Source organism: Sphaeramia orbicularis, chromosome 20 (assembly GCF_902148855.1).
Source record: "Sphaeramia orbicularis chromosome 20, fSphaOr1.1, whole genome shotgun sequence".
NCBI lineage: Eukaryota > Metazoa > Chordata > Actinopteri > Kurtiformes > Apogonidae > Sphaeramia > Sphaeramia orbicularis.
In genome coordinates, this window is record NC_043976.1 from 46,721,547 (window position 1) to 46,747,070 (window position 25,524).

The following is a 25,524-nucleotide window of genomic DNA, read 5'->3' on the forward strand; positions in this document are numbered from 1 at the left end:
ATCTCCAGGAACAGGACTGGACACCCCTGATGTCCATTTCACAAAGTAGGTTCAACAAACTCTGAGTCTAACCTGAACTATTATCTCAGCAAAAGACAAATGCTCACAAGCACAGATTTAGACAAATTTGAGAACAATATCTGAGAAATAGGCCTTTTGTAAACAAAGAAAAAGTTTAGATCTTTGAGTTCAGCTCATGAAAAATAGGAGCAAAAACAAAAGTGTTCCATTTATATTTTTGTTCAGTGTACAATGACAGACTCCAATTTATGAGACAAAACATGTAATATATCCAAAGACAGATGGTGAACTGACCTCAGAGTCTCAAGTCTACAGTTCTTACTCTGCAATCCACCAGAAAGTATCTCCAGACTTGAATCCTTCAGGCTGCTATAACCCAGGTCTAGTTCTCTTAGATGAGAAGATCTCGATTTCAGAGCTGAGGCCACAACTTCAAGGTGAGTCTCAGAGAGTGAAGAGTTAGAGAGTCTGTGAATGACAGATTTAAAATGAAATGATTGTTATGCAAACTCAACCATTCTTCAATTTGATGCCACTTATCCAGGTCCAGGCCTCAGCAGTAAATCCCTGACCTACTTCTCCATGGCCTTCTTGTCCCAGTTGGAACTAGAAGCACTCGGAGAGCGCAGACCTCCGCCAAGGCTGATCAGTGGCCCCCCCCGTGGGCCCCCCCACCCCCGATCACCACCAAAATTTAATCATTTCTTCCTTATCCCATTTCCAACAAACCCTGAAAATTTCATCCAAATCTGTCCATAACTTTTTGAGTTATGTTGCACACTAACGGACAGACAAACAAACAAACAAACCCTGGCAAAAACATAACCTCCTTGGTGGAGGTAATTACCTACACCTAATGAGGGTTCATGTAGGAGGTATCTGGACCAGATGAACCACCTAAACTGGTTCTTTTGATCCTGTTGTAAAAGCCATCCCAGAGGAATTGAGCTGAACCTCTAAGCCACAGGTGTCAAACATGCGGCCTGGGGGCCAAATCCGGCCCACCAAAGGGTCCAGTCCGGCCCTGCAGGATGAATTTGTGAAATGCAAAAATTACACTAAGAATTAACAATGTTCAGGTTCCACATTCAGACCAATTCAATCTCAAGTGGGTCACACCAGTAAAATACTATCACAATAACATAAAAATAATGACAACTCCAAATGTTTCTCTTTGTAAATGTAAATATTTTCATGTATTTACACTAAAACAAAGTATAATTTTGCAAAAAAAAATGCAAATAACCTGAAATATCTTAAGAGAAGCAAGTACAGTTTTAACAATATTCTGCCTGTTACTCAATGTTTTGTGTATTTGTAGATCCACTGTGATCTGTAAGTTATAATGTACATGTGTAAATGATAAACTGAGGCAGAATATTGTTCAAATTACACTGATTTTTTCAGTTTGTTTATTGTTTTGAAAGGATAGTTTGTAGATGTAAACCTTTTCATAATGTAAATTAACTTTTTTTGCTCTAAAACACAGAGAAAAGTTTGGAGTTGACATTATTTATATATTATTACATTATTATTTTTCTGGTCCGGCCCATTTCAGATCAAATTTAGCTGAATCTGGACCCTGAACTAAAATGAGTTTGACACCCCTGCTCTAAGCAGTTTTTCTACCAACTGGTTCTATTTCCAGTCAGATCAACAGAACTTCAACCCCAGTGTAGACAATGTGGGTTAAACACTACTGTCATTTTCCAGACCTTTCAAACGGAAAGTTGTGCTCCATAGCCTTGAACTTCTTAGGTGAAATCATTAAAGCCACAGTGATCAGCTGACCAACCTTGGTAGGACTCCCTTTTTAGCTTAACGTCACCCTGTACCTCTGGTGTCCACTGACAGGGTCCAGAGTTACTGTTACAACAAGCACAAACTTAAGGTCACAACTGTGTAGTCTCTTTAGAAAAGGTGTTGACCATGGCCCATTTGGACTCCCTAAGCTGAAAGTTGAAAGTCTGAACATGTAGCTGCTAGTCTGATAACACAACTAAAGGCATTCCACAACCTATTGCCAAGGTTTTTTGGGGGTGTTGTGAACTCCTTTATGCTCAAGGTATTCATTACGATGAACTACGTTTAGCACTTAAGTCAAATAACAGAAGACAACTTGACTCAGACAAGGCTCATGTTTTTGTAATTTCCCGAGTCCCCCAGTAGAACCATGAAGCCCCCAGAGAGAGGACTTTCCAACACCCGATCCAGGAACTGAAAGAGACTTCTCCAAACTGCTGTTCAGTACATAACTTCAAGCAACTGAAACAAACCTCCAACTGAGCCAGGGGGATTTAGAGAAAACCTACACCTGCTCATTGACTCTCATCCCAGACAACTTCAAAGTGGAAAAGAGTCCAGCCCCTCAAGGAGATAAAGATATAGCTGAATAACAAACAGAATCTGGTGCCTGTCAACTACTCACACCAGCCGAAGTTCCCTTAGCACTAGAGAAACTCAAGAGCAAACTTTGGCAACCAGGGATCAGATCGTAAAGGTACACCATCAGCTCCCAACCAGTCTACACAGTGCAAGGTTCCCAAGAGGGCAGGGCCATGGGTTTCTTCAAGCTGGGCTCCATAGCTGAAGGCCCACCACCAAGCCCCTCCCTCAAAATCCTAATTCAACTCCCTGAACTTCCACCAGGTTAAGCAAAGCAAGACGTGACAAATCACAGATCAATAGCATTAATGTTTATATCAAGACTTACAGAGCTCTTCTGCAGTTCCTCACAGCTGGAATAAGCCTTAGTCGTCCTTCAAGTGATGCGTTGTACTTATTCAGGGCCAACTCATCCAGAACCTCCTCTGACATCTGCAGCATGTAGGCCAGAGCTGAACACTGGATCTCAGACAATTTCTTTAGTGGTTTCTTCCCTGATTTCAAAAACTCTTGGATCTCCTGATGGACAGTTTGGTCGTTCATCTCTGTCAGACAGTGGAAGATGTTGATGTTTCTGTCAGGAGAGATACACATAGGCTCCATAGATTTCAGGTTGTGTATGACTATCTGTATTGTTTTTGAACTGATCTCTGTTGGACCCAGTAGATCTCCTAAAACTCTCTGGTTGGACTCCAGACAGAGGCCATGAAGGAAACGAATGAACAGGTCCAGGTGACCATTTTTACTATTGAGGGACTTCTTCAGGGCTGTTTTGAGGAAGACCTCCAGTGTTGAATTACGGTCCCATCGTTCCAGAAACCCCTCCAGTACTTCATAGTTCCTGTTGGTGTAACAGTGGTAGATGTAGACTGCAGCCAGAAACTCCTGAATGCTCAGATGAACAAAGCTGTAGACTGTCTTCTGGAACATCACTCTCTCTGTTTTGAAGATCTCTGTACAAACTCCAGAGTAAACCAAGGCCTCTGTGACGTCCAGACCACACTGCTCCAGGTCTTCGTCATAGAACATGATGTTTCCTTCCATCAGTTGTTCAAATGCCAATCTACCCAACTTCAGAAGAACTTCCCGGTCAGCCTCTGTCAGCTCTTCTGGACTGGTCTCATGCCCTTTTTCATACTTCTCCTTCTTCCTCTTTGTCTGGACCATGATGAAGTGTGAGTACAGGTTGGTCAGGGTCTTGGGCAGATCTCCTCTCTGGTCTGAAGTCAACATGTGCTCCAGAACCATAGAACTGATCCAGCAGAAGAGTGGAATTTGACACATGATGTGGAGTGTTTTCGAAGTCTTGATGTGTGAGATGATTTTGTTGGACAGATCTTCATCACTGGATCTCTTCTTGAAGTACTCCTCCTTCTGCTCATCAGTGGTGAATCCTCTGACTTCTGTTATCCTGTCCACACATGAAGGAGGGATCTGATTGGCTGCTGCAGGTCTGGAAGTTATCCAGATGAGAGCTGATGGAAGCAGGTTCCCCTTGATGAGGTTGGTCAACAGGACGTTGACTGGTTTCTTCTGTGTGACGTCTGAAACCACCTCAGAGTCGTTAAAATCCAGTGACAGTCTGCTTTCATCCAGGCCATCGAAGATGAACAGAAGTTTGCAGACGCTGATCTGCTCTGCTGTGACCTTCTGTAATGTTGGATGGAAAACATGGAGCAGCGTCAGTAGACTGTACTGCTCATCTGAGACCAGGTTCAGCTCTCTGAAGGACAGCAGAACCACCAGACTGATGTCCTGGTTTTCTAAACCCTCGGCCCAGTCCAGAGTGAACTTCAGCACCGAGAAGGTTTTTCCAACTCCAGCGACACCGTTGGTCAGAACCACTCTGGGTTTCTGCTGGTCTGGAGGGGCTTTGAAGATGTCCCGACACCTGATTGGTTTGTCGTGGATGATCTTCTCATAAACCCTCTCCAGCGTCCTCACCTCATGTTGGGTATTAACGTCTTCACTCTGTCCCTCTGTGATGTAGAGCTCAGTGTAGATCTGGTTTAGACTGGTTCTACTTCCTGCTTCATCGGTTCCTTCAGCCACACATTCACATCTGCTCCTCAGACTGAGCTTATGTTCTTCTAAAACCTTCACTGAAAGAAAATAATAAAAGTTAAGTAACTTACATAGATTTTTCAGTTTCCCAAAAATATTGTAACTGAGAAAAACCTAAAGAAAATGTAGTGAAATTGTTGTTTGTGTTTTCAGATGTGAGGTTGTGTCCAGACACATGTCCAGTCTTACTTTGTACAGTGGTGTCCATCTGTGGTCCAGTTCTGGTTCTGGATGTTTCTTCACACGGGGGGTCTCCTGATGAACCAAACTGGTCCCTGCAGACTTCATCTGCAGAACCAGTGTCCATAGTTGGTCCACACTTTATCACTCAGGATGTTCTGACACAAAAAAACAGGATACTGGATCTACCAGGTGTCCTCTTCCTGTCTCTGTGGACACAAATTCAGGTGTTTCTTACATGCGATGTACAAGAATGATGATTAGTCAGTTAGTCTTCATCAGAGTCAACATCCTTCACATTAGGGATGCACCGATTCCGATACAAGTATTGAGCATCGGCTCCAATACTCAGTGTATGTACTTGTACTCATACCCATAAAAGTAATCCAATACAACTGCACCGATACCACTTACGGCCATGTGACATTCCCAGTTCAGTGCAGCAGGTACGAGGAGGAGGAATAATGTGTGTGAGTGTGAAGAGTGTGGAGATTTTTCCAAATAAATGATGGTGATAAAAGTAACACTGACTGCAAGTAAAGTTAAAGACACAGACAGATACAGACGCAGCCTACTGTCCGTCCTCTGCGTACATTCCATCTGTTTTCCAGGTGCTGGAGGATGAGTACCCAGACAGAGAATACCAGCGGAACCATGGAGGTAGAGGATCTGTTCAAAGAGCCACTGTGGGAGTTAGAGAAAAACTACTGACACATTTAGGACAACTACCCGGGGCTCGGCCGGGGGTACAGAGCGGTGCAGACCGCTGCCAGCAGAAGTGGAAATGAAACTGTGCATGCAGGCCACCAGCTCTGCCTCAGAGAGAATCTTTAGTGCATCAGGCAACATTGTGAGTTGTGAGATGTCCTGTCTGAAGCCAGACACGGTTAACAAGCCAGTGTTCCTGGCAAAGAATCTGTAGAAGTTGTGCTGTAACTACCTCTGTTCTGTGAGTAGCAAATGCATTTTCTGTAAACACTTCTGTTGTCTTTAGAAGAATAGAACATGTTGCACTTGAATGCACTTTCAATATTTCACCTTCCACCAGCTGCTGCATATGTTTGTTATTTATTGGTAAAGCAGAGCTGCAGTAAAATGTCTGATTTGTAATTCATTTATTCGTACTTTATGTTAATGTTGATGACTGGCAGTGAGTTCTTATGAATAAAACTGCACTTTCCACATTCTTTTGTATTATGATGTTTGTATTTTTCTGAAAAATGCTTGGTTTTCACCGAACCTGTAGTCATATTGTATCGTATCGATATCGAGATATCTGGCATGAATATTGAGATATGAAATTTTGTCCATATCGTTCAGCCCTACAAAGAACTGGAATGGGATTATTAAGTACTCGTATTGGTACTCAGTATCGGCAAGTACTCAAATGTAGGTACTCGTACTCGGTCTGGAAAAAAGCGGTATTGATGCATCCCTAATTCACATTGTCATGGAGTTCTCCCTCTAATCATACAAAGTCTTTAATGTGGATTTCCTTTTTTACCAACAAAACCGAATGTTTTCAGACTCATCAGGTGAAGCTACAGAGGTCACATCCCAGAACATGTGGCCATAATATTACAAGAATAAAGTCGTACCCTGCTGGTCCACAGCAGTAGTATCTGTGTTGGATAAAGTCCTGGATCTGAACTAGACTCAGTAAATCTGCTCAGTCCCAGCAGATCATGCATATATTCACTGGAGTCAGTCCATGGTCTACTGGAAATGACCTTTGGATCAGCTGGTTCTGGTCCTAGTTTTGGACCCTTTGGATCAGCTGGTTCTGGTCCTAGTTTTGGACCCTTTGGATCAGCTGGTTCTGGTCCTAGTTTTGGACCCTGGTTGTCAGTCCTGATGAAACCATGTATATTAGTTTCAGGTCCAAATAGCGCTGACCCCCTCCCCCCTGGATCAGGTCTGGATCCTCCATTTGTGTCCACATGTCAGTGTTCATGGACCACTTGTTCTTTGGTAGCTCGTACAGATCCATGTCCAGTCCAACTGTCCTTCATTTAATTTCAGATTTCCCATGTTCCTTTGCTCTGGCTGTGTTTACTGCTATACTCCGTCATGTTGAACAGGTTGGTTTAAGACACTCAGTCTGACTGAGAGGGGCGTGGCCTGGGGGGGAAGTGACGTATGTGCAGACCCTCTATATCCAAGCCGCTGCTAACTTCACCTCGTTAATAAATACACAGTATGGTACTGGTAAGTACGGTACTTTATTAGGACGATGTGGTTCCACAAATACAAGTGGTATGTGAGGAAGAAATGGTAAAAGTAACAAAAGTACAAAGTAAAATCACTTTGTATTATTTGTACTAACTTCCTTAAGTTTCAAATTCTTATGGTACTCACGTGCACACACGTTTTAACGCCTTACTTTGAAAACCGGAAACGGAGACGCGTCCATTTCACTCAGCGGTTTAACGTCCGGCTTCATTTACCCTGGTGGTTCGGCGCGGTTCGGTTCCTGTTGTTTCTTCTTTACTTTGGGTTTGTTTTGTGTTCTAACGTCCGAACTTCCTGTCTGTCACCGGACGAACGGTCTTAGCTCCGCCTCTTCCGCCTCCTGTCACTCCAGTCTGCCTCCACTGATCTGCGCATGTCCGGATACACCTGCGCGGCTCACAGATGGAGTGGAGCTGTCTGTAATCTATAATATCTGTAATAAACATCTATAATAAGTCTGTAATATTTGAATTTACTAAAAAATGAATGAAGAAAATAAGAATTACACAAAAAAACAAATACTGTATGAATGTATAATATCTACAAAACAAAATAAGACAAAATAAAAGTATTATTAATGAATGAATGAATGAACGAATGAATGAATGAATGAAATCTTTATTTTGAACATGTAGACAGTGAAATCAAAACAAAAATCAGCCAACAAAATATAAGTACTGATACCTAAATGATTGATAAGCGAACAAACAACAAAAATAAATAAATAAATAAATAATAGAATAACAATAGCACACATCCTTTTTCCTATATACATTAATGTGATAATACCAATTTACAACTTATCCTACCAGATATTAATTCAAAAAATAAATTAAAAAAATTATATATATATATATATATATATATATATATATATATATATATATATATATATATATAAAGACATATAATATTCTATGTTGTCCTATATAGTAATATCATAATAATATATTCATATATCCATATTTAAACTAGATATTATCAGCACATATGTGTCAAAGCCCCACTATGAAAAACAACTGGATTCCCCCCTCAAGCCCTTTCCTCTCTGTATTTTGTAAAAATCATTTGTTTGTATTTGTTTTTTAATGAAAATAAATAATTGGTAAAAATGTACAAAAAATACTACACATCTATAAATCATGGTAATAATTTTAACAGTAATAATAATGACAACCAAAATCCATTTATTTTTCAAATGGTTAATGCTGGAGAAGAATTCAAATAAATACACAAATACTATCTATCTATCTATCTATCTATCTATCTATCTATCTATCTATACATACATATATATATATATATATATATATATATATATATATATATATATATATATATATATATATATATATATTTGAGCAATAATAATAATAGTAATAATAAACAAAATTAATAATAATTGAAATTAATTAACTAGGGATGCACCCATACCACTTTTTTCCAGACTGAGTATGAGTACTTACATTTGAGTACTTGCCGATACCGAGTACTGATCCTAGTCCTTAGTAATCCCATTCCAGTTGTTAGTTCCTTTTGTAAATGTGCTTTATTGTCGTTGTCATTAGTCTGACTGGAACAAAGTGCTGCTACTGACATTTAATGTGTTGGAATGAGCGTTTGTCAGTTAATCCACCAGGGGGCGCCACTCTGAATTAACCATACTGGACAAATACCACGAAGAAGAGGAAAGTTTTTAGTGAAGAAGAAGAAAGTCAGTAATACCAAACCTGTAGACGACAGAGGAACACTACTGTGATACTAATGTTAGTGTTTTCTCTGTAAGGTTTAAAAGTTTAGCTTCAGCAGGAAGAGAAAAGACAAATGAGTGACAGGTTTGGTTTTCACTTCCGCTGGCTGCGGTCCGCACCGCTCCGTACTCCCACTGGTATTCTCTGTCTGGGTACTCATCCTCCATCAGCTGGAAAACAGATGAATGTAGTCAGATTACAGACAGAAGGCTGCGTCTGTATCTGTGTCTGAACGGTACTGTCAGTCAGCCTTACTGTGATCACATCATTTATTTGGTTCCATCTCCACACTCTTCACACTCACACATTCTTCCTCCTCCTCGTACCTGCTGCACTGAACTGGGAATGGCACACGGACACAAGTGGGATCGGTGCATTTGTATCGGATTACTTTTATGAGTACGAGTACACACACTGAGTATCGGAGCCGATGCTGATACTTGTATCGGTATTGGTGCGTCCCTAGACTTAACAAAAACTATGAACTATCTGTAAAGAACTTTGAATGTGGATGAAAAATGAGAAACAGCTGATGTGTCAAAATGACACACATGAATGAAACAACATCAAAGTAAAGAATAATAATAATAATATAAAAAAAAAAATAAAAAAAAAGAATAAATACGGATGAAATAATGTGAGTGTGAATCAGTGAAATGATGAAGTTCAATGTTTCTTTAATAAAGTTCGAACTTTCTGAGAATAAATGTGTCAAAAACCAGTTGCTGCTCTCTGATTGGCTGACAGCAATTTACTAAAGAACCATCTGGACATAAAACACTCATGTTAAAACTGATTAATTATCAGTAATCAGAACTGATCAGTGACTCCATTCTTACCCCAGTTCAGGGCGTCACCATGGTAACACAGGCCCGCTGTAGAAGCTCATTAAAGTTTGTCATTAATGAGACTAACAGATTAATTCAGATTAAAGTGTTTTAATGAAATTTGTGTCGACAAGGAGTTGGAAACCTATTAAAATAAATGAAAAATAAATCCAACAGAGAGTTTCACATTAAAACCAAAGTGATTTGATATAAACTGAGGCTGGAAGCAGAAACACAGAGACGTTATATTTAGAAACAGAAAAGACACACACTGTAAAAAAAAAAAAAAAAATCTGTAATTTAACAGAATTTTCACTGTTTATTTTACAGATTTTTCCTGTATTTTCAAGAAACAGGAAAATATCAATGAAATGACAAAAACAGACTGTGATTTTACATGTCAAATGGAAAAGAACACGAAAAAACTGCAACTGTGAATAACCATAAAATTTCCCTTTTTTAAAAGTTTTTTAACAGAAAAATACAGTTAAAATACATTTGCAAATGTATCATAATTTCACAAATATTTCTTTTCTATCTGTGAGATTAAACTGTTAATTTAAAGTTTAATACTGTTAAAAAAAATAATAATAATAAAACCAGATAAAATTACTGACCATTAACAGTAACAGAAGTATTAGTTCTGTCAGTTGAACCAGACTTGTTTGTTCACTGACAAATATCTTGTGTAATTACAGGAGGTTTCACAACACAAATGTTGAATAAATGTATTTTTGTGAATGTATAACATGTATAAGCACTGATAAACTGTCCAAATACAGTTTTTATCAGTGGATTGGACAACTGAGTCTCACTGAAAATTATTACCTCCGCCAAGGAGGTTATGTTTTTGCCAGGGTTTGTTTGTCTGTTTGTTTGTCTGTCCGTTAGTGTGCAATATAACTCAAAAAGTTATGGACAGATTTGGATGAAATTTTCAGGGTTTGTTGGAAATGGGATAAGGAAGAAATGATTAAATTTTGGTGGTGATCGGGGGTGGGGGGGGCCCACGGGGGGGGGGCACTGATCAGCCTTGGCGGAGGTCTGCGCTCTCCGAGTGCTTCTAGTTTATATATATATTTATAGGGAATTGGATTGTTTTAATAAATGAAAATATTCTTTATTAAACATTAAAAACTCAAAAAAAAAACAAAAAAAAAAAAGAGTAAAATCTCATGTAAAGTTAGGGCAAAAAAACTGTATTTTAATTATGGAAAATTACCGTATTTTTATGAGATGGTTATTTTCCGTTATTTAACAGTATTTTTTCAGTACCCCTGCCACCAGAATATTACTGTTTTTTTTTTTTTTTGTTTTTTTACAGTGTTCTTCTCTGTGGTCGTATTCAAATAAATCCCAGACAGGACTCTGCTGCTTTCTCCCAACTTTAGTCTGCATGTTTCCAGGTAGAGTGGGGACCAGAATCCCTTCCAAGCTCCAAAAGTGTTTGTTTTTTCATCTGAAATAGGCTTTAAGACTAAATTCAATGATGAATAAAATTAATTTTTCTACTAAGAACCTTGTGAATTTGGTATTTTTGGTATTAGTACTTCATATACCATTAGCACAAACACTATGAACTACTTTTACTGTGTACTTTTGGAGTAATCATACTATAAAATCCCTTCCAAGCTCCAAAAGTGTTTGTTTTCTTGTGAAATAGTGTAAAAGACTAAATTTAATGATGAATAAAATTATTTTTTCCAATATGTACCATGTGAATTTGTAATATTTGGTATTAGTACTTCATATACTGTTAGCACAAATACTATGAAATACTTTTACTGTGTACTTTTGGAGTAATCATAATCCAGAATCCATTCCACACTGCACTTCTGTTTGTTGTATTCAGTGGTTGGAACAGATAAAATGTAAAAAAAGATTAAAACTTTTAAAAGTTTATAAGCTCTGTAATTTTTTGCGGCTCCAGGCTTTTTTTTTTTTTTTTTTTTTTTTTGGTGGAAGACGAGGCAAAATGGCTCTGACTGATAATAAAAGTTGCAGAGCCCTGGTGTAGAAGAGTAAGAGTCTTTCCAAATGGAAAACACCTTCATTTGTTCATTTGATGCCATTGAATCCGTACGATGATGATGATCATCGAATTTTATAAGAATTTTGATAGAACACAATTACAACCATGGAAGTTCTCAAGACAATGTCCGTCATAAAATCTGTATTTATTTTTTTCAGTTTCACCACGTTTATTTTGAAGGACAGTTTATCTGTTTGGTAGAACATGTTTTCAGACAATGACAGCTTACACATGTACAGTTTTTTCTTCATAAATATAACAGAATCATCGTAAATGAATCATCACCAGTGACTGGAAGTGTTTTCATTCGTTCATCTTCATTCATTTTCATATAAAACAATAGTCGATCCATTCATGGAGGTGATTTCATGCAATTATTCGATCATAATTCAATGTTTTTTTTCTCTGTCCAGTGAAACTATCAGACTCATTATGAACTGAAAATATCTAGACACAGAAACAGCTACGGAAACCCAAAAGTCTCCAGTGTTTTTTATTCTCTGATAAGTGATTAAATGGAGGTGAACTAGAAATAACCAACAGTGATGAAAGAGCTTTAAGACTTTTATTTAAGAGAGGCAAAAGTTCATTAATGTGTCAAACTGAAATAAATTAAAGCCTCAAACACCACATGTTAATTCCTTCTTTCATGTCAGATTCTAATTAACTGATCCGTTAAATGCTTCGTTAACTCCACGTCGTCGGCCCAGTTCTACATCCACACACTGAAAACACCGAAACCTGGAAAAAAATCAGACCGATCACTGAATCTGAGCAGAAGGAGGTCAAGGTCAATCCGTGAAGAACATCGAATGAATTTATCCAAAGATTCACAAACATGAAACTGAAGCTCCGTATGTTCAAGAAAAGTGAAGGTTAGTTTCACAGTCAGCTGCTTCCATCACAGTGGTTCACATCTTCAGCTTATTTCCACTGAAATCACCAGAAATGATCCAATTACCAGAAAGATACAGGATGTTTCACAGCACTTTAAGTGACGACGTCTTCACATGGTTTTCTGTGCATTTAGGATCCAAACCTGAGGAGGATGGCTTTGTTTTGTCACATGGTTCTGTCACCTCCAGGTCTTCAGTGGTTAATGGTCCAGAACATCATCTAGAGCCAGTTTTGTCAAACTGTATCGGAAACAAAACACCCATAGTTGACGCCGTTGATGATGATGAAGTGAATCATAACGACAGAGGAACCAAAATGTCTCCCACTGGTTTCATGATTTATTTACTCAGTTAATCTTATACTGGGGGGGGGGGGTTTATTGTCAAATACCACATTAGCCCTGATTTTCTGATGCAACAAGATGTTCTCAGCACTCCTGTGGAATTTTTTTTGAAATTTTCATCCTAACCCCCCCACACCCCAAAAATGACTTTTTTAACTCTGAAAATCTGCTCTTTCAGCTCCTCCACTCTTTTGTCCAGTTCAGTGTCTAAATCTGTTCATGATGGGACAGTTCATGGTCCTGTCAGTGCCAGACTGGATCATAAGAGTACTGTGGACTAGGAACAGTCTAAAGTCAAGGTCATGGTGGAGGTCAAAGGTCACCAAAATGACTAGTTTTTTCAAAAATTCATACCATTCTGACATTTGATCAAATCTGTCCTCAGTTCTGTTCCTCTGGTTTCCTGGTGGGACCCCCCCCCCCCCCCCTTTGGCCCTTTACAGACACAGTACAGACTAAATATTACAACATGTACATTCCATTTGAATTTGCCGCCATTAGTGTGGAGGAAACACTAGCATACATTTAGGAGGGAAGCACTAACACTTCATTCATTCATTCATTTTCTGAACCCACTTTATTCTCACTAGGGTCAGGGGGCGGAGCCAACCCCAGCTACTTACGGGTGAAGGTGGGGTTCACCCTGGACATGTGACCAGTTCATCCCAGACTGAACATATAGAGACAAACACACTGTCACATTCACACCTATGGGCGATTTAGATGAACCCATGAACCTATCAGAGCATGTCTTTGGATGGTGGGAGGAGCCAGAGGACCAGAGAGAACCCACACAGACACAGAAAGGCTCCACCCCCATGGACTAAAGGCCCCACCCCCATGTCCTGGTGTTGAACTGACCCCAGGACCTTCTGTCTGTGGCTCCAGGTCTGTCCTCTGCCCCCACAGGACAGGTTCATGTAACTGTCAGTGCTGTGGAACTGCCGTCTGTTCTGTGTTCATGTCTGTGCAGAATACACAGGAAACAGTTGTGTTGAATGGGTCTGACTGAATGTCAGCTGTTTGTGGTCAGTAGATGTGTTCTGAGGACAGAACCTGAGCCCAACATTTGGAAGAACCCACATGAACAGCTGAGTTCCATCACATATGCATTTGGACCATTTGGGTGACCTTTGACCTCTAACTGGACCTTGACTCTACAGCTTCTGTAGTGCACAGCACTGCAGACATGACATGTCTGCCAAAAAACATTTAAGGGCCCAGCATGAGCACATTGACACATTGTACTTGATCAAAAGTGAAGAAGGTTTGAAGTTGACAAAAACTCCACGTTTTCAGGGCTGAAAAAGTAATTTTCAGGGTGGGGGGGTTGGGGATTGATTTGAAATTTTTTCACATTTTTGTATTCCCAAGACATGGGAGCATTAGAAAATCTGGGCTAAAGTTGAATCTGAACCCCCCCCACTTCATATATATATATATATATATATATATATATATATATATATATATATATATATATATATATATATATACAAAAGGAAAAAAAAAAAGAAAGCTCCAAATTGTTTAAAAATGAAAATAAGATGAACAATAAATTAACAAAAAAAACAAAAAAAACAATTACAATTACAATTAAAAAAAAAAAAAAAAAATACTGAAGAATAAATGGTTTCCAAAATGTAGTTTCGAAGCTTTTTGGAACCAGAAGTGATCATATTTGGACAAGACCTCATCAGCGTTTAACCAGAAACAGTTTTCTTTTATATTTCAGTGAATATTTTCTGATTTCAAATGCACATTAATCCTGAAAACTGTTTGTACTTTTCACAATAAAAGCATCACCAATACTGTGACTGAAGGAGATGTGGTTATTTACATGTTTTTACAGTCTTCATGAACCATCACCTTCCAAATGAAATCAGATACACTATCAAAGACGACAGCGGTGGCATGACATCATCAGAAGGCGACATAAACAGGAAGTGGAGGACGATAAAGCTGACGTGGTGGCTCAGACCTCCATACTGTCACCCTTTGGCGTCTGGGAAATCCACAGGTTGGACGGATCGGACGGCGTCTTAGTACGAGGTTTACTGGAAAACAGACAAAAAAACAACCACGACGGATGAAAACAAATACATGAAAACACACCAAACAGATAAAAAAACAGACGACAACCAGATAAAAACAAACAAAACCTCCACCAAGGCATATCAGTGCCCCCCCCCCCCCCCCAGGATCGAGGACCAAGTTCCAGGACCTGTTAATCCAGGATCCGTTAATCCAGGACCTGCCGGTCTACGTCCAGGCCCAGTGTGTGCTCACCTTCTTGTGAACATCTGGAAACAGCAGGTGGCCGATGCCACCAGGATGAGCAGCATCAGGGGGATTGTGGGAATTATGACGTAGACCAGCAGCATCCCTGAAACAGACAGGTCAAAGGTCAAAGGTCATAGTCAGCACCAATCACAGCTGGAGACAGGAGGTCAAAGGTCAGGGTGGTACCTGATGCTCCGGCCATCATAACATGAGGAGGAGCGTCAGCGCTGCGATCTGGTGACGACGCTGAGGAAACACGACCCATGATCACATGACCATCCCAACATGGTGGAAGACAGAAGAAGAAGAACAGGAAACAAACAGAAGAAGAACAGGAAACAAACAGAAGAAGAACAGGAAACAAACAGAAGAAGAACAGGAAATGAACAGACCGACAATAATCAAACCTACAGTCGCTACAATGACATATTAGCTTCGTTTACAGCTTCACAACCCACAGATGGAAGGAAGTGTTCATGTTTTGACCATATATGGACGTTCCTTCCTACCTGTCCCTCTGACTACAGGTGTGTCACCCTGTTCCTTCACCAGGTGACTGTCTGAAAAAACAAAACAACACAATAAAGGGAATCATCAGCAAAAACAACAAACCTTTATTACAGTTTGAACCAGTGTTTTTCAACCTTGGGGTCAGGACCCCACATGGGGTCACCTGGAATTCAAATGGGGTCGCCTGAAATTTCTAGTAATTGAAAAAAAATTAATTAAAACTTACTAATTGAAATTAACATTATATAGTCTAAATGTTGCCTATAATTAACATTTATTTGCAACATATAGCAAACTATTACATGATCAAAAACAAATTAATTTTAGCAAAATAAATGTCTCTGTTCTGAATTTCATGGGTCACCTGAAATTTCTAATAATTTATAAAAAAAAAAAAAATTAAAACTTACTAATAAAAATTTCCATTATATAGTCTAAATGTTGCCTAAAATTAACGTTTATTTGCAACATGTTATAGCAAACTATTACATGATTAAAAACAAATTAATTTTAGCCAAAAAAATGTCTCCGTTTTGGATGTCTGGGGTCGCCTGAAATTTGTGACGTTAAAATGGGGTCTGGAGTAAAAAAAGGTTGGAAACCAGTGGTTTAAAGGCTGATTTAAAGGATGATATTTGTCTTTTGAAATAATTCATAAAAGATGCAACAAGATGAAAGTGACAGAAAGAAGCTGTAGAAAACATGAAGGATTTAAAAAAGAAACTGAGGAAATGAGACAAAAACTAAACAAGAAACAAGACCGTTATTGTTTTAAATTACTTGTAAAAGATGCAACAAAGACTAACGCTGCGTTCCAGTCCACCTGTAACTGCTGTTCTTCCATCCTTCTACTGCTGTTCTTCCATCCTTCTACTGCTGTTCTTCCATCCTTCTACTGCTGTTCTTCCATCCTTCTACTGCTGTTCTTCCATCCTTCTACTGCTGTTCTTCCATCCTTCTACTGGTGTTTTTCCATCCTTCTACTGGTGTAAATGCTCTGGAATGTTCAGTCAAACCTGGGACTTCCACCTGTGAACTCGTACTAGATCCATGTTCTCCCAGTTCTGAGTTCTGACGTCACGTAGCAATGGCGCCCCCCCATGGATGTGGCGTTTATGCAGATTGTTTATTAAAACAAGGTATTGATCTGATGTTATTTATCTGTAAATGTTCTGAATAATCGGCAGCTGCTCTAGTGTTAGCTAGTTTTCAGTCCAATGAGTTCAAGAATAAATTAATACCTAGTGCTGGGCAGCGATTAAAAATTTTAATCACAATAACTATGCGATTAATCATGATTAATCACATAGTTATATGGGGTGGGGGGGTTGCTGGCATCAACAGTGTGTATTTCCTTTCAGTGATATTTCAGACTGCAGTACTCCGCTGATAAAAATAATTGCACATGTCAGTTCTTCCAAACACCTGTGTCCTCCCCCCCCCCACCATCTGAAGACATTTCAAATGAAAATGTCCATGGAACAGACCGCTACTGTTACACATGTTTATGTCCAACTGTGAGTGATTGACAGGAGTCTTAGTCCCACTAATCAGTACTAATACTAATAAGCCCAATAATATGTGATGTTCAGATGTTCAGAGTAAACAAAGGGGGCCCTCTAGTGGTGGGAATAAGTGTCACTAACGTATGTTTTGTCCTTGCGGTGTTCCCGTACTCAGTTCAGACATAAGAAGGAACTAACAGACACGTTTCTTTCACTCTGTTTGTATGGCCCCAAAAACATTTGTCTGTGAGTATTTTCTGTTCAGTTGTTGTCAGAATGAATAGTATCAAATATCTCTGATATGAACCTTTGTTTCTGGATAAAAAAGACGTTGTAAATCTTGAGTTAATCTGTAAATGCTAATCATTAGCGTGTCTATGCATTTTCCCATTCAAGTTAGCATGGAGCTAGCAATCTTTTTCCCATTCATTTAAATGTATAATGCCATGTAAATGTACTAAGGCAGTGAACAGAACTCAGACAGATTCAGTTTGTATGTGTCAGTTTTACAGTGAGTCTACAGGAACAGATTTGGACACAAGTTTTGAGCGTCCGTCTTTTCTTGGTAAACCTGTTGTCTATCTGCAGCTAATCGCTACACGCACACAAGCAGAAGAATAGGAGTTAGAATAAAACAGCATTAACGTGAGATTAAAAAAAATTGTCGTTATTTAATGAATGTATTAATGCGGTAATAACGCATTAACTTGCCCAGCCCTAGTAAAACCAAATACGAATCCAAATATACAAAAAATAACACAAACGGTAGAACAGCTCCTCTGGCCTTATGCTGTTTTTCCTCCTCTGTTTCCCTCAAATAAGCAAAGAACAAACACCTCTGGGATAGAAATCCTACTATAATGCACGTTCTGCGTCCGTCCGCCCAGTGTCCCTCCCATCGATGTCCGTCTGATCGATGTTCCATCACAGGAGGGCGTTTGTACGGGTTTTCCTCAGCCTTCACAGACCCGATCTCTGCCAAACTCACCAAAAAAATACAAACATGGCCTGACTATGTACTAGGCACAATTTTACGTCTGTATTCAAATGTTGTGAGGTATGCTGGGAGATTTTAGCCTCTCTTGCTATCGTACAATGGCACCACGGGTACAATGCCGCTAGTGATTGTAAATGAACATAACGTACGGTAGGGATGGGAATTGACATTCCCAGTAGATCGATTCCTTGGAATTGTTTGTCTGCCTGCTTAACGATTCTGCCTTCGTTGTGCATGCGTGATGACATCACATGTACGCTGCATTGATTTGGTCAGAACGTGGCCAACATGGTGTTGAGGCAGAAACGGTCTAAACAGACCACACCAGGTCCAAACAGACCACACCAGGTCCAAACAGACCACACCAGGTCTAAACAGACCACACCAGGTCCAAACAGACCACACCAGGTCCAAACAGACCACACCAGGTCCAAACAGACCACACCAGGTCCAAACAGACCACACCAGGTCTAAACAGACCACACCAGGTCCAAACAGACCACACCAGGTCCAAACAGACCACACCGGGTCTACACAGACCACACCAGGTCTAAACAGACCACACCAGGTCTAAACAGACCACACCAGGTCCAAACAGACCACACCAGGTCTAAACAGACCACACCAGGTCCAAACAGACCACACCAGGTCCAAACAGACCACACCAGGTCCACACAGACCACACCAGGTCCAAACAGACCACACCAGGTCTAAACAGACCACACCAGGTCCAAACAGACCACACCAGGTCCAAACAGACCACACCAGGTCCAAACAGACCACACCAGGTCCAAACAGACCACACCAGGTCTAAACAGACCACACCAGGTCTAAACAGACCACACCAGGTCTAAACAGACCACACCAGGTCCACTGGAACACTGTCAAAGCTTCCATTTCTTCTAAAGGTGGAATCCCTCTAATATCCTCAAACATTTGTCCACAGCATGTGATTCATTTACAGGAATGTCACATATTTGATTCTCTACTTAGCGGTGCTTGTGAATGTAGCGGCAGAGTGAACGCCGGGCCGGTTCTGGTGCGGGCAACAAACATCATACCCCCTCAAATACAAGTTTCCGAAGGGAAGAAGGGAAAGGAAATGAGGTGCACAACAATGGGAGACAAGCCGAGTAGATCCGGTTCCACGTAGTAGAAATGCAGCAATAGAGGAATTAGTAAAGAGTCTGTAGTTTCACTGTACGCCCCCCCACCCCAGCCTCCTGAACCGGGCCCGGCATCATCTATTATTATTATTTGTTCATACTGTATATGTTCTATTTTCTGTGCAGATGGAAATATAACAGACAGTTCATGCAAACACACCTGTTTGGACTCTTTTATTCCCTCACCCAATGAGAATCGATAAGAGAATCGGATCGATAAGGAAAATCGATAATGGAATCGGAATCGTTAAATTCTTAACGATTCCCATCCCTAACGTACGGTCCTCCATGCTGGATTGTTTGCATCTAACTCCCACAATTCCTTGCGCTCAGGCAGTTTGGCGTGACTCTCCTGGAACGTTACAAAGTCCTGAGTTGTGGTTTGAAGTCGTGACTTACAGACTCAAAAAACGGTCTGGAACGCAGCATTAAATAAAGTGGAACATAAAAACTAAAAACGGTCAAATCCAAGTCCTGCACTGCAGGCGCTGAGCTGAATGGAAGGAAATAAAGGACGCTTCATTCTACAGGCATCCTCTGCCTCCTGATTGGCTGACGGTACCTGGTTCGTATTTGCAGATGAAGTTGTGTTTCATGTTGCAGCGGTCGTCGTTCCATTGGTAGAGATAAGCTCCACCCAGTCCAGGAATGGCGGTGGGCTGATGGTACATGACGACGCAGGCCTCGCCTCCGCACGACGGTTCGTCAAAATACCAGTTCCTGCGTCAGAACGGCCAACGTCACCTTCGCCTCGTCATCGTCAGACACAAACATCTAAAGGTTCCTCTGAACATACATGTCGGACTCACCTGAAGGGGGCGGGGCTTCCGTCCGTCCAATAGTACATCTGCGGACAGGAAGTGAAGGCGTGGCTGGTTTCAGTCTGATCGGCGCCGTCCACACGAGTCAGACCGATCCAGAAATCCCCATCTGAGATCCCGCCCCCAGAACCAGGACCGCCCACAGCGCCAGACCTGAGCTCCTGAAGGGGAGACCGGTAACAGGTGAGTGAAGGGGAGACCAGTTACAGGTGAGTGAAGGGGAGACCAGTTACAGGTGAGTGAAGGGGAGGTTGGGGGGAGGATGACACCGGAAACAGGTGAGTGAAGGGGAGAACGGGGGAAGGATGACACCGGTTCCAGGTGAGTGTAGGGGCGGTCGGGGTCGGTGGTACCTGCAGCAGGTGTTCGATGTCCCTCTGCTCTCCTGGACTCTCGATGCTCAGCAGCGCCCCCCCCGTCCATCTCGCAGGCCTGAACAGCTTCTCTGAACGCGACGCGGCTCGACACGTCGTGGAAATACGCGATTTTATAGCAGGGACGTTCAGGACCGCCCACACACACCGTCTGACCTGACCAATCAGAGAAGAACGACATCATGCTGAACGTCAGGGCTCATTCACAATCACAGAAGCAGGAATAGAACAAGAAAATATTTCAAACAAACACTGTAAAAAAATAAAAACATAAAAAAAAAAAAAAAAACAGTAATATTCCAGCAGCTGGGGTGCCAAAAACTACTGTTAAATAACAGAAAATAACTCTTTTTAAAAAATACGGTAATTTTCCATAATTAAAATGCAGTTTTTTGCCCTAACTTTACATGAGATTTTGCATATTTTTTTGACTTTTTAATGTTTAATAAAGAACATTTTCACATATTAAAACAATCAAATTACATATATATATATATAATTTTCAGTGAGACTCAGTTGTCCAATCCACTGATAAAACTGTATTTGGACAGTTTATCAGTGCTTATACATGTTATACATTCACAAAAATACATTTATTCAACATTTTTGTTGTGAAACCTCCTGTAATTACACAAGATATTTGTCAATTAATAAAACAAGTCTGGTTCAACTGACAGAACAAAAACTTCTTTTACGGTTAATTGTCAGTAATTTTATCTGGTTTTCTTTTTTTTTTTTTTTTTACAGTATTGAACTTTAAATTAACAGTTTAATCTCATAAATAGAAAAGAAATATTTGTGAAATTACGATACATTTGCAAATGTATTTTAACTGTATTTTTCTGTGAAAAAAGAAAAAATTTCTTTTAAAAAAATGTAAATTTTCTGGTTATTCACAGTTACAGTTTTTTCATGTTATTTTACGTTTGACATGTAAAATCAGAGTCTGTTTTTGTCATTTCATTGATATTTTTCTGTGTCTGAAAAATACAGAAACAATCTGTAAAATAAACAGTAAAAATTCTGTTAAATTACAGATTTTTTTTTTACAGTGCAGTAAAATGACAAAACGCTGCATCATTTTTTTTGTGTTTTAACAGAATGTGAAAAAAAACACGTTTCTTTCTTCCCCGTTTCTTCTTGTTGTTTCTTCTTTATCTGTCGACTCATTGGGATCATTTCCTCCTCATTGGGTCCAGGAGCAGAAAGCTTTTCCTGACATTAAAGACCCAATTAGAGGCATCAGCAGTGTGCATTAAAACTGCACTTTTTCTGCCTGCAGTCTGTGTTGAATCCCAGTGGACGCTGCAGTGATTAATACTGAGTCTGGTCCAGGCCTCCTCGGACCGCCGGCTACTTTAAGTGATTAGCTGGAGTCTGTTCTGCACCATCATCACTTTCCTGTTAAAGCCACTAAAGAGCTCCATATATATGTGTCCACTTCAGCCGCTCTGCGTCTGCTTCAACTCACATCCACAAAAACTGTGGACGCTGCAGGACAGTAAGAGAACCAGAACCAGAACTAAAGCCAGAACCAGAACCCAAACCAGAACTAAAACCAGAACTAAAGCCAGAACCAGAACTAAAACCAGAACCCAAAACCAGAACTAAAACCAGAACTAAAGCCAGAACCAGAACTAAAACCAGAACCCAAAACCAGAACTAAAACCAGAACTAAAGCCAGAACCAGAACCCAAAACCAGAACTAAAACCAGAACTAAAGCCAGAACCAGAACTAAAACCAGAACCCAAAACCAGAACTAAAACCAGAACTAAAGCCAGAACCAGAACTAAAACCAGAACCCAAAACCAGAACTAAAACCAGAACTAAAGCCAGAACCAGAACCCAAAACCAGAACTAAAACTAGACCTAAAACCAGAACTAAAGCCAGAACCAGAACTAAAACCAGAACCCAAAACCAGAACTAAAACCAGAACTAAAGCCAGAACCAGAACCCAAAACCAGAACTAAAACTAGACCTAAAACCAGAACTAAAGCCAGAACCAGAACTAAAACCAGAACCAGAACCCAAAACCAGAACTAAAACCAGAACTAAAGCCAGAACCCAAAACCAGAACTAAAACCAGAACTAAAGCCAGAACCAGAACCCAAAACCAGAACTAAAACTAGACCTAAAACCAGAACTAAAGCCAGAACCAGAACTAAAACCAGAACCAGAACCCAAAACCAGAACTAAAACCAGAACTAAAGCCAGAACCCAAAACCAGAACTAAAACCAGAACCCAAAACCCAAAACCAGAACTAAAACAAGAAGCACTCATAGAGCGTGGACCTCCACCAAGGCAGATCAGTGCCCCCCCCCCCCCCCCCCCCCCCCATCACCACCAACATCTCATCATTTCTTCCTTGTGCCAGTATCAACATTCATCCAAATCCATCCAGAACTTTTTCAGTTTTCTTGCACACAGACAAACAGACAAACCAGCGCCGGCATAAACAGAACCTCCTTGGTGGAGGTGGCCTGGCTAAAACCAGAACCTAAAGCCAGAACTCAAACAAGTGTTCTCAGGCACAACAAACCCCGCCCCTCACATGTACAGAGGGTCTGTACTGCTAGTGGAAGTCACGGTGGCTCCGCCCACTGCCAGACAGAGGCAGATGAGTGACAGCGTTGGCTTCAGTACTGTCTGAACTGAAGAACAATACTGAATCCAAAATGGGGCAGAGCTGTTGTTGGTTGGTTGTATTTTCAGGTTCTTAAAGCAGTGGGAGCTATCGTTTTACAGACACCCAAAGACGAAGAAAACAGAAGCAGATGGATCCACAAACCCAGGAAACCAAACCTAGATCTGTGGATCCTGTTTGGTGTCAGCTAACATTCACTGATGCTGTATTTTTGGTCCAATCAGACCTGAAATGACCTATTGTTTTGGCTAACGGTCCTTCTTAGTGCAGCTCTTGGTTTCATGATCAGATCTTTCCTGGTTTTTGTCTCATTTTGTGATTGTGAACCTTGTGCTCCTACATGATTAGTAAACAAACTGAAACTGAGGCCAACCTAGTTTTACAAATACGGAGGAACTGGAGAATAAAGCTACGACGGAGTATTAGGACCACAGAAGAAAAGAAAAACACTGGGCACTACCAGAAGAAAGTCAGAAAATATGGAGATAAAACCTGGAATTTAATGAGAATAAAGTCGAATACAAAAAGAATCACAATGTTCTGACATGTTCCCTTCTCTCTGGCTGTGTTTACTGCTGTACTCCGTCCTGTTGAGCAGGTCAGTTTAAGACAGTATGACTGAGAGGGGCGTGGCCTGGGCTTAGAGGGGCGTGGCCTGGGGGGGAAGTGACGGATGTGTGGACCCTCTACTGTAGGTTATTTTGTCATGGATCCAGCTGATGTCATCTGTGTGTGCATGTGCTGATGTCAGCATGAGCTGACTCTATAAATGTGCCAAGTTTGAAGTAAACTGAAATAAAATCTATGTTTTTATAGACATTTTAAATTTCACCCATTATATGTAAATGGGAGGAAAAAAAAGAAAAAAAAAAAAAAAATTCTTAAAAAATTTGAACTTTGACCTACTTTTCCCCGTAGCAACCACATGTAACAGCAGGAATCTCCATAGCAACCACATATAACGGCAGGAAACATGTGCAAGTGGCTGGAAATTGGGCCAAAGTCACAGAAGAAGAAAAAACAAACAACGGTGCCAGTATTTCAGACTCCAGCTGTGAAGTTAAACTGACAGATGCACCAGCATTGTTTACATCAGAAACGTGGACTCACTCTGGCTGTTACAGAGTGGATGGGCCAAAGCTGGACCAGGACTTTTCGGACAGGACGTATGAACTGTCTGACCAAAACATGAGACACGGGCAGCACGAGACATGAGATGTCATGTTTTCTGAGTTAGTTTAAAATGACACTGATCTCATGAAACGCCATTGTATGCCACGCCAGGTCTTATAATAGTAACCCTCCGGTATCCAGGTGTGCCTTTTACGCACACTTTGCACTTCATGTTATAAACCTTCATATTATTTTTCATAATTTAAATAAGGTTAGAATTCAAAAGTTGTTCATTTGTGCATGATCTTTAAACTTCTGTCCACCAACTCAAATGTGCACATTGTAAACAAAAGAAAATGACCAGACTAGCATCTGTCTGCCAAGTGTGCAGAAAACGCACTGTTTCTAACATTTGATCTGTATGATTAGGACTGAGCTGGATTTACAAAAATAAAATCAAATTACAGGAGAAAAATAAATCCATATATAATATTTAATAGTTTGATTTATAGGTGTGCATTTTACGCACACTTGGTGACAGATGCTAGTATTTTTGAACATTTGACCCAGTGCCAAAAATAATAATAATGCAAATTAACCAGTGTTGGAGTTAATCAGTGACATATGCCAGGATGAAAAAATCTAATATGTGATCCACTTTTTATGGAGTATATGAAAAAAAAAAAGTGTTTTTTGCATCCAAAAAAAAAAGGTTTGTTTCCATTACAAACACGGCATTTAAAGGGTTAAAAAATGTGACAGTTATTGAGTATTTGGTATTTTTATTTACGGCTCAAGTTGATGAAACAGAAAAAAGTGTAAAAGAATTAAAACAAACTGTAGGAAAATGTTTTGACATTATTCCACAAGTGTGTGAAAAAGGCACACCTGGTGTTTAGTAAGGGCCTGGTGGACGGGATACCAGAGGGATAATAATAATAATAATAATAATAATAATAATAATAATAATAATAATAATAATAATAATAATAATAATAATAATACAAATAGTACTTTTTTGGAAACTCCAAGACGCTTCACAAACAAACAAACAAAAAGAACAGAGGAAAAAAAAGATGGTGGCTCAAGAAAATGCAAGTTTAACAGTTTTTTTTCGACATGCTTTGTTTTTGTCTCTGTTGAAATAAAATACTTTCATTTGGGAACTCACCGCTTACAACACGAGCTCCGTCTCCCCTGGCGACCGCTGTTGTCATGACAACCACCCAAACCTGCAGCATCACCTGGTGAAAAGTCATAATGCTGGAAAAAAACGTGAGAATAAACCCTGGAACAAAGTGAAAGTGAAGCGGTTAAAGCAGTGTCTGCGTCTCAGGTTTTCTGCTCCATCTCTTCCATGTTCGTCTTCATCTGTT

The 25,524-nt window shown here is 40.1% G+C and overlaps 2 protein-coding genes across 2 annotated transcripts; both read right to left on the reverse strand.

The window, feature by feature from the left end:
* Positions 1 to 2,730: 2,730 nt before the first annotated feature.
* Positions 2,731 to 7,181, reverse strand: LOC115411462 (NLR family CARD domain-containing protein 3-like). Its single transcript, XM_030123596.1, has 3 exons — positions 7,034 to 7,181; positions 4,660 to 4,859; positions 2,731 to 4,508 (listed from the first exon to the last, which is right to left on the reverse strand). Exons 2-3 carry the CDS (start codon positions 4,775 to 4,777, stop codon positions 2,731 to 2,733), a joined length of 1,896 nt encoding a protein of 631 aa, XP_029979456.1. The 5' UTR covers positions 4,778 to 4,859; positions 7,034 to 7,181.
* LOC115411471 (chondrolectin-like) lies at positions 4,438 to 25,524 on the reverse strand. The gene is given in 11 exon segments (XM_030123619.1): positions 4,438 to 4,448; positions 8,969 to 8,972; positions 14,448 to 14,789; positions 15,022 to 15,118; positions 15,202 to 15,261; positions 15,525 to 15,575; positions 19,756 to 19,913; positions 20,003 to 20,175; positions 20,368 to 20,430; positions 20,432 to 20,544; positions 25,320 to 25,524. Coding segments are annotated over 9 exon segments (885 nt in total). The 5' UTR covers positions 25,408 to 25,524; the 3' UTR covers positions 4,438 to 4,448; positions 8,969 to 8,972; positions 14,448 to 14,707.

Coding starts and splice junctions, on each gene's coding strand:
- LOC115411462 (XM_030123596.1), bottom strand. CDS start 4,777: ATGGACACTGGTTCTGCAGATGAAGTCTGCAGGGACCAGTTTGGTTCA. Junction 4,509..4,659: donor GATGGACACCACTGTACAAA/GTAAGACTGGAC, acceptor ATTTTCTTTCAG/TGAAGGTTTTAGAAGAACAT.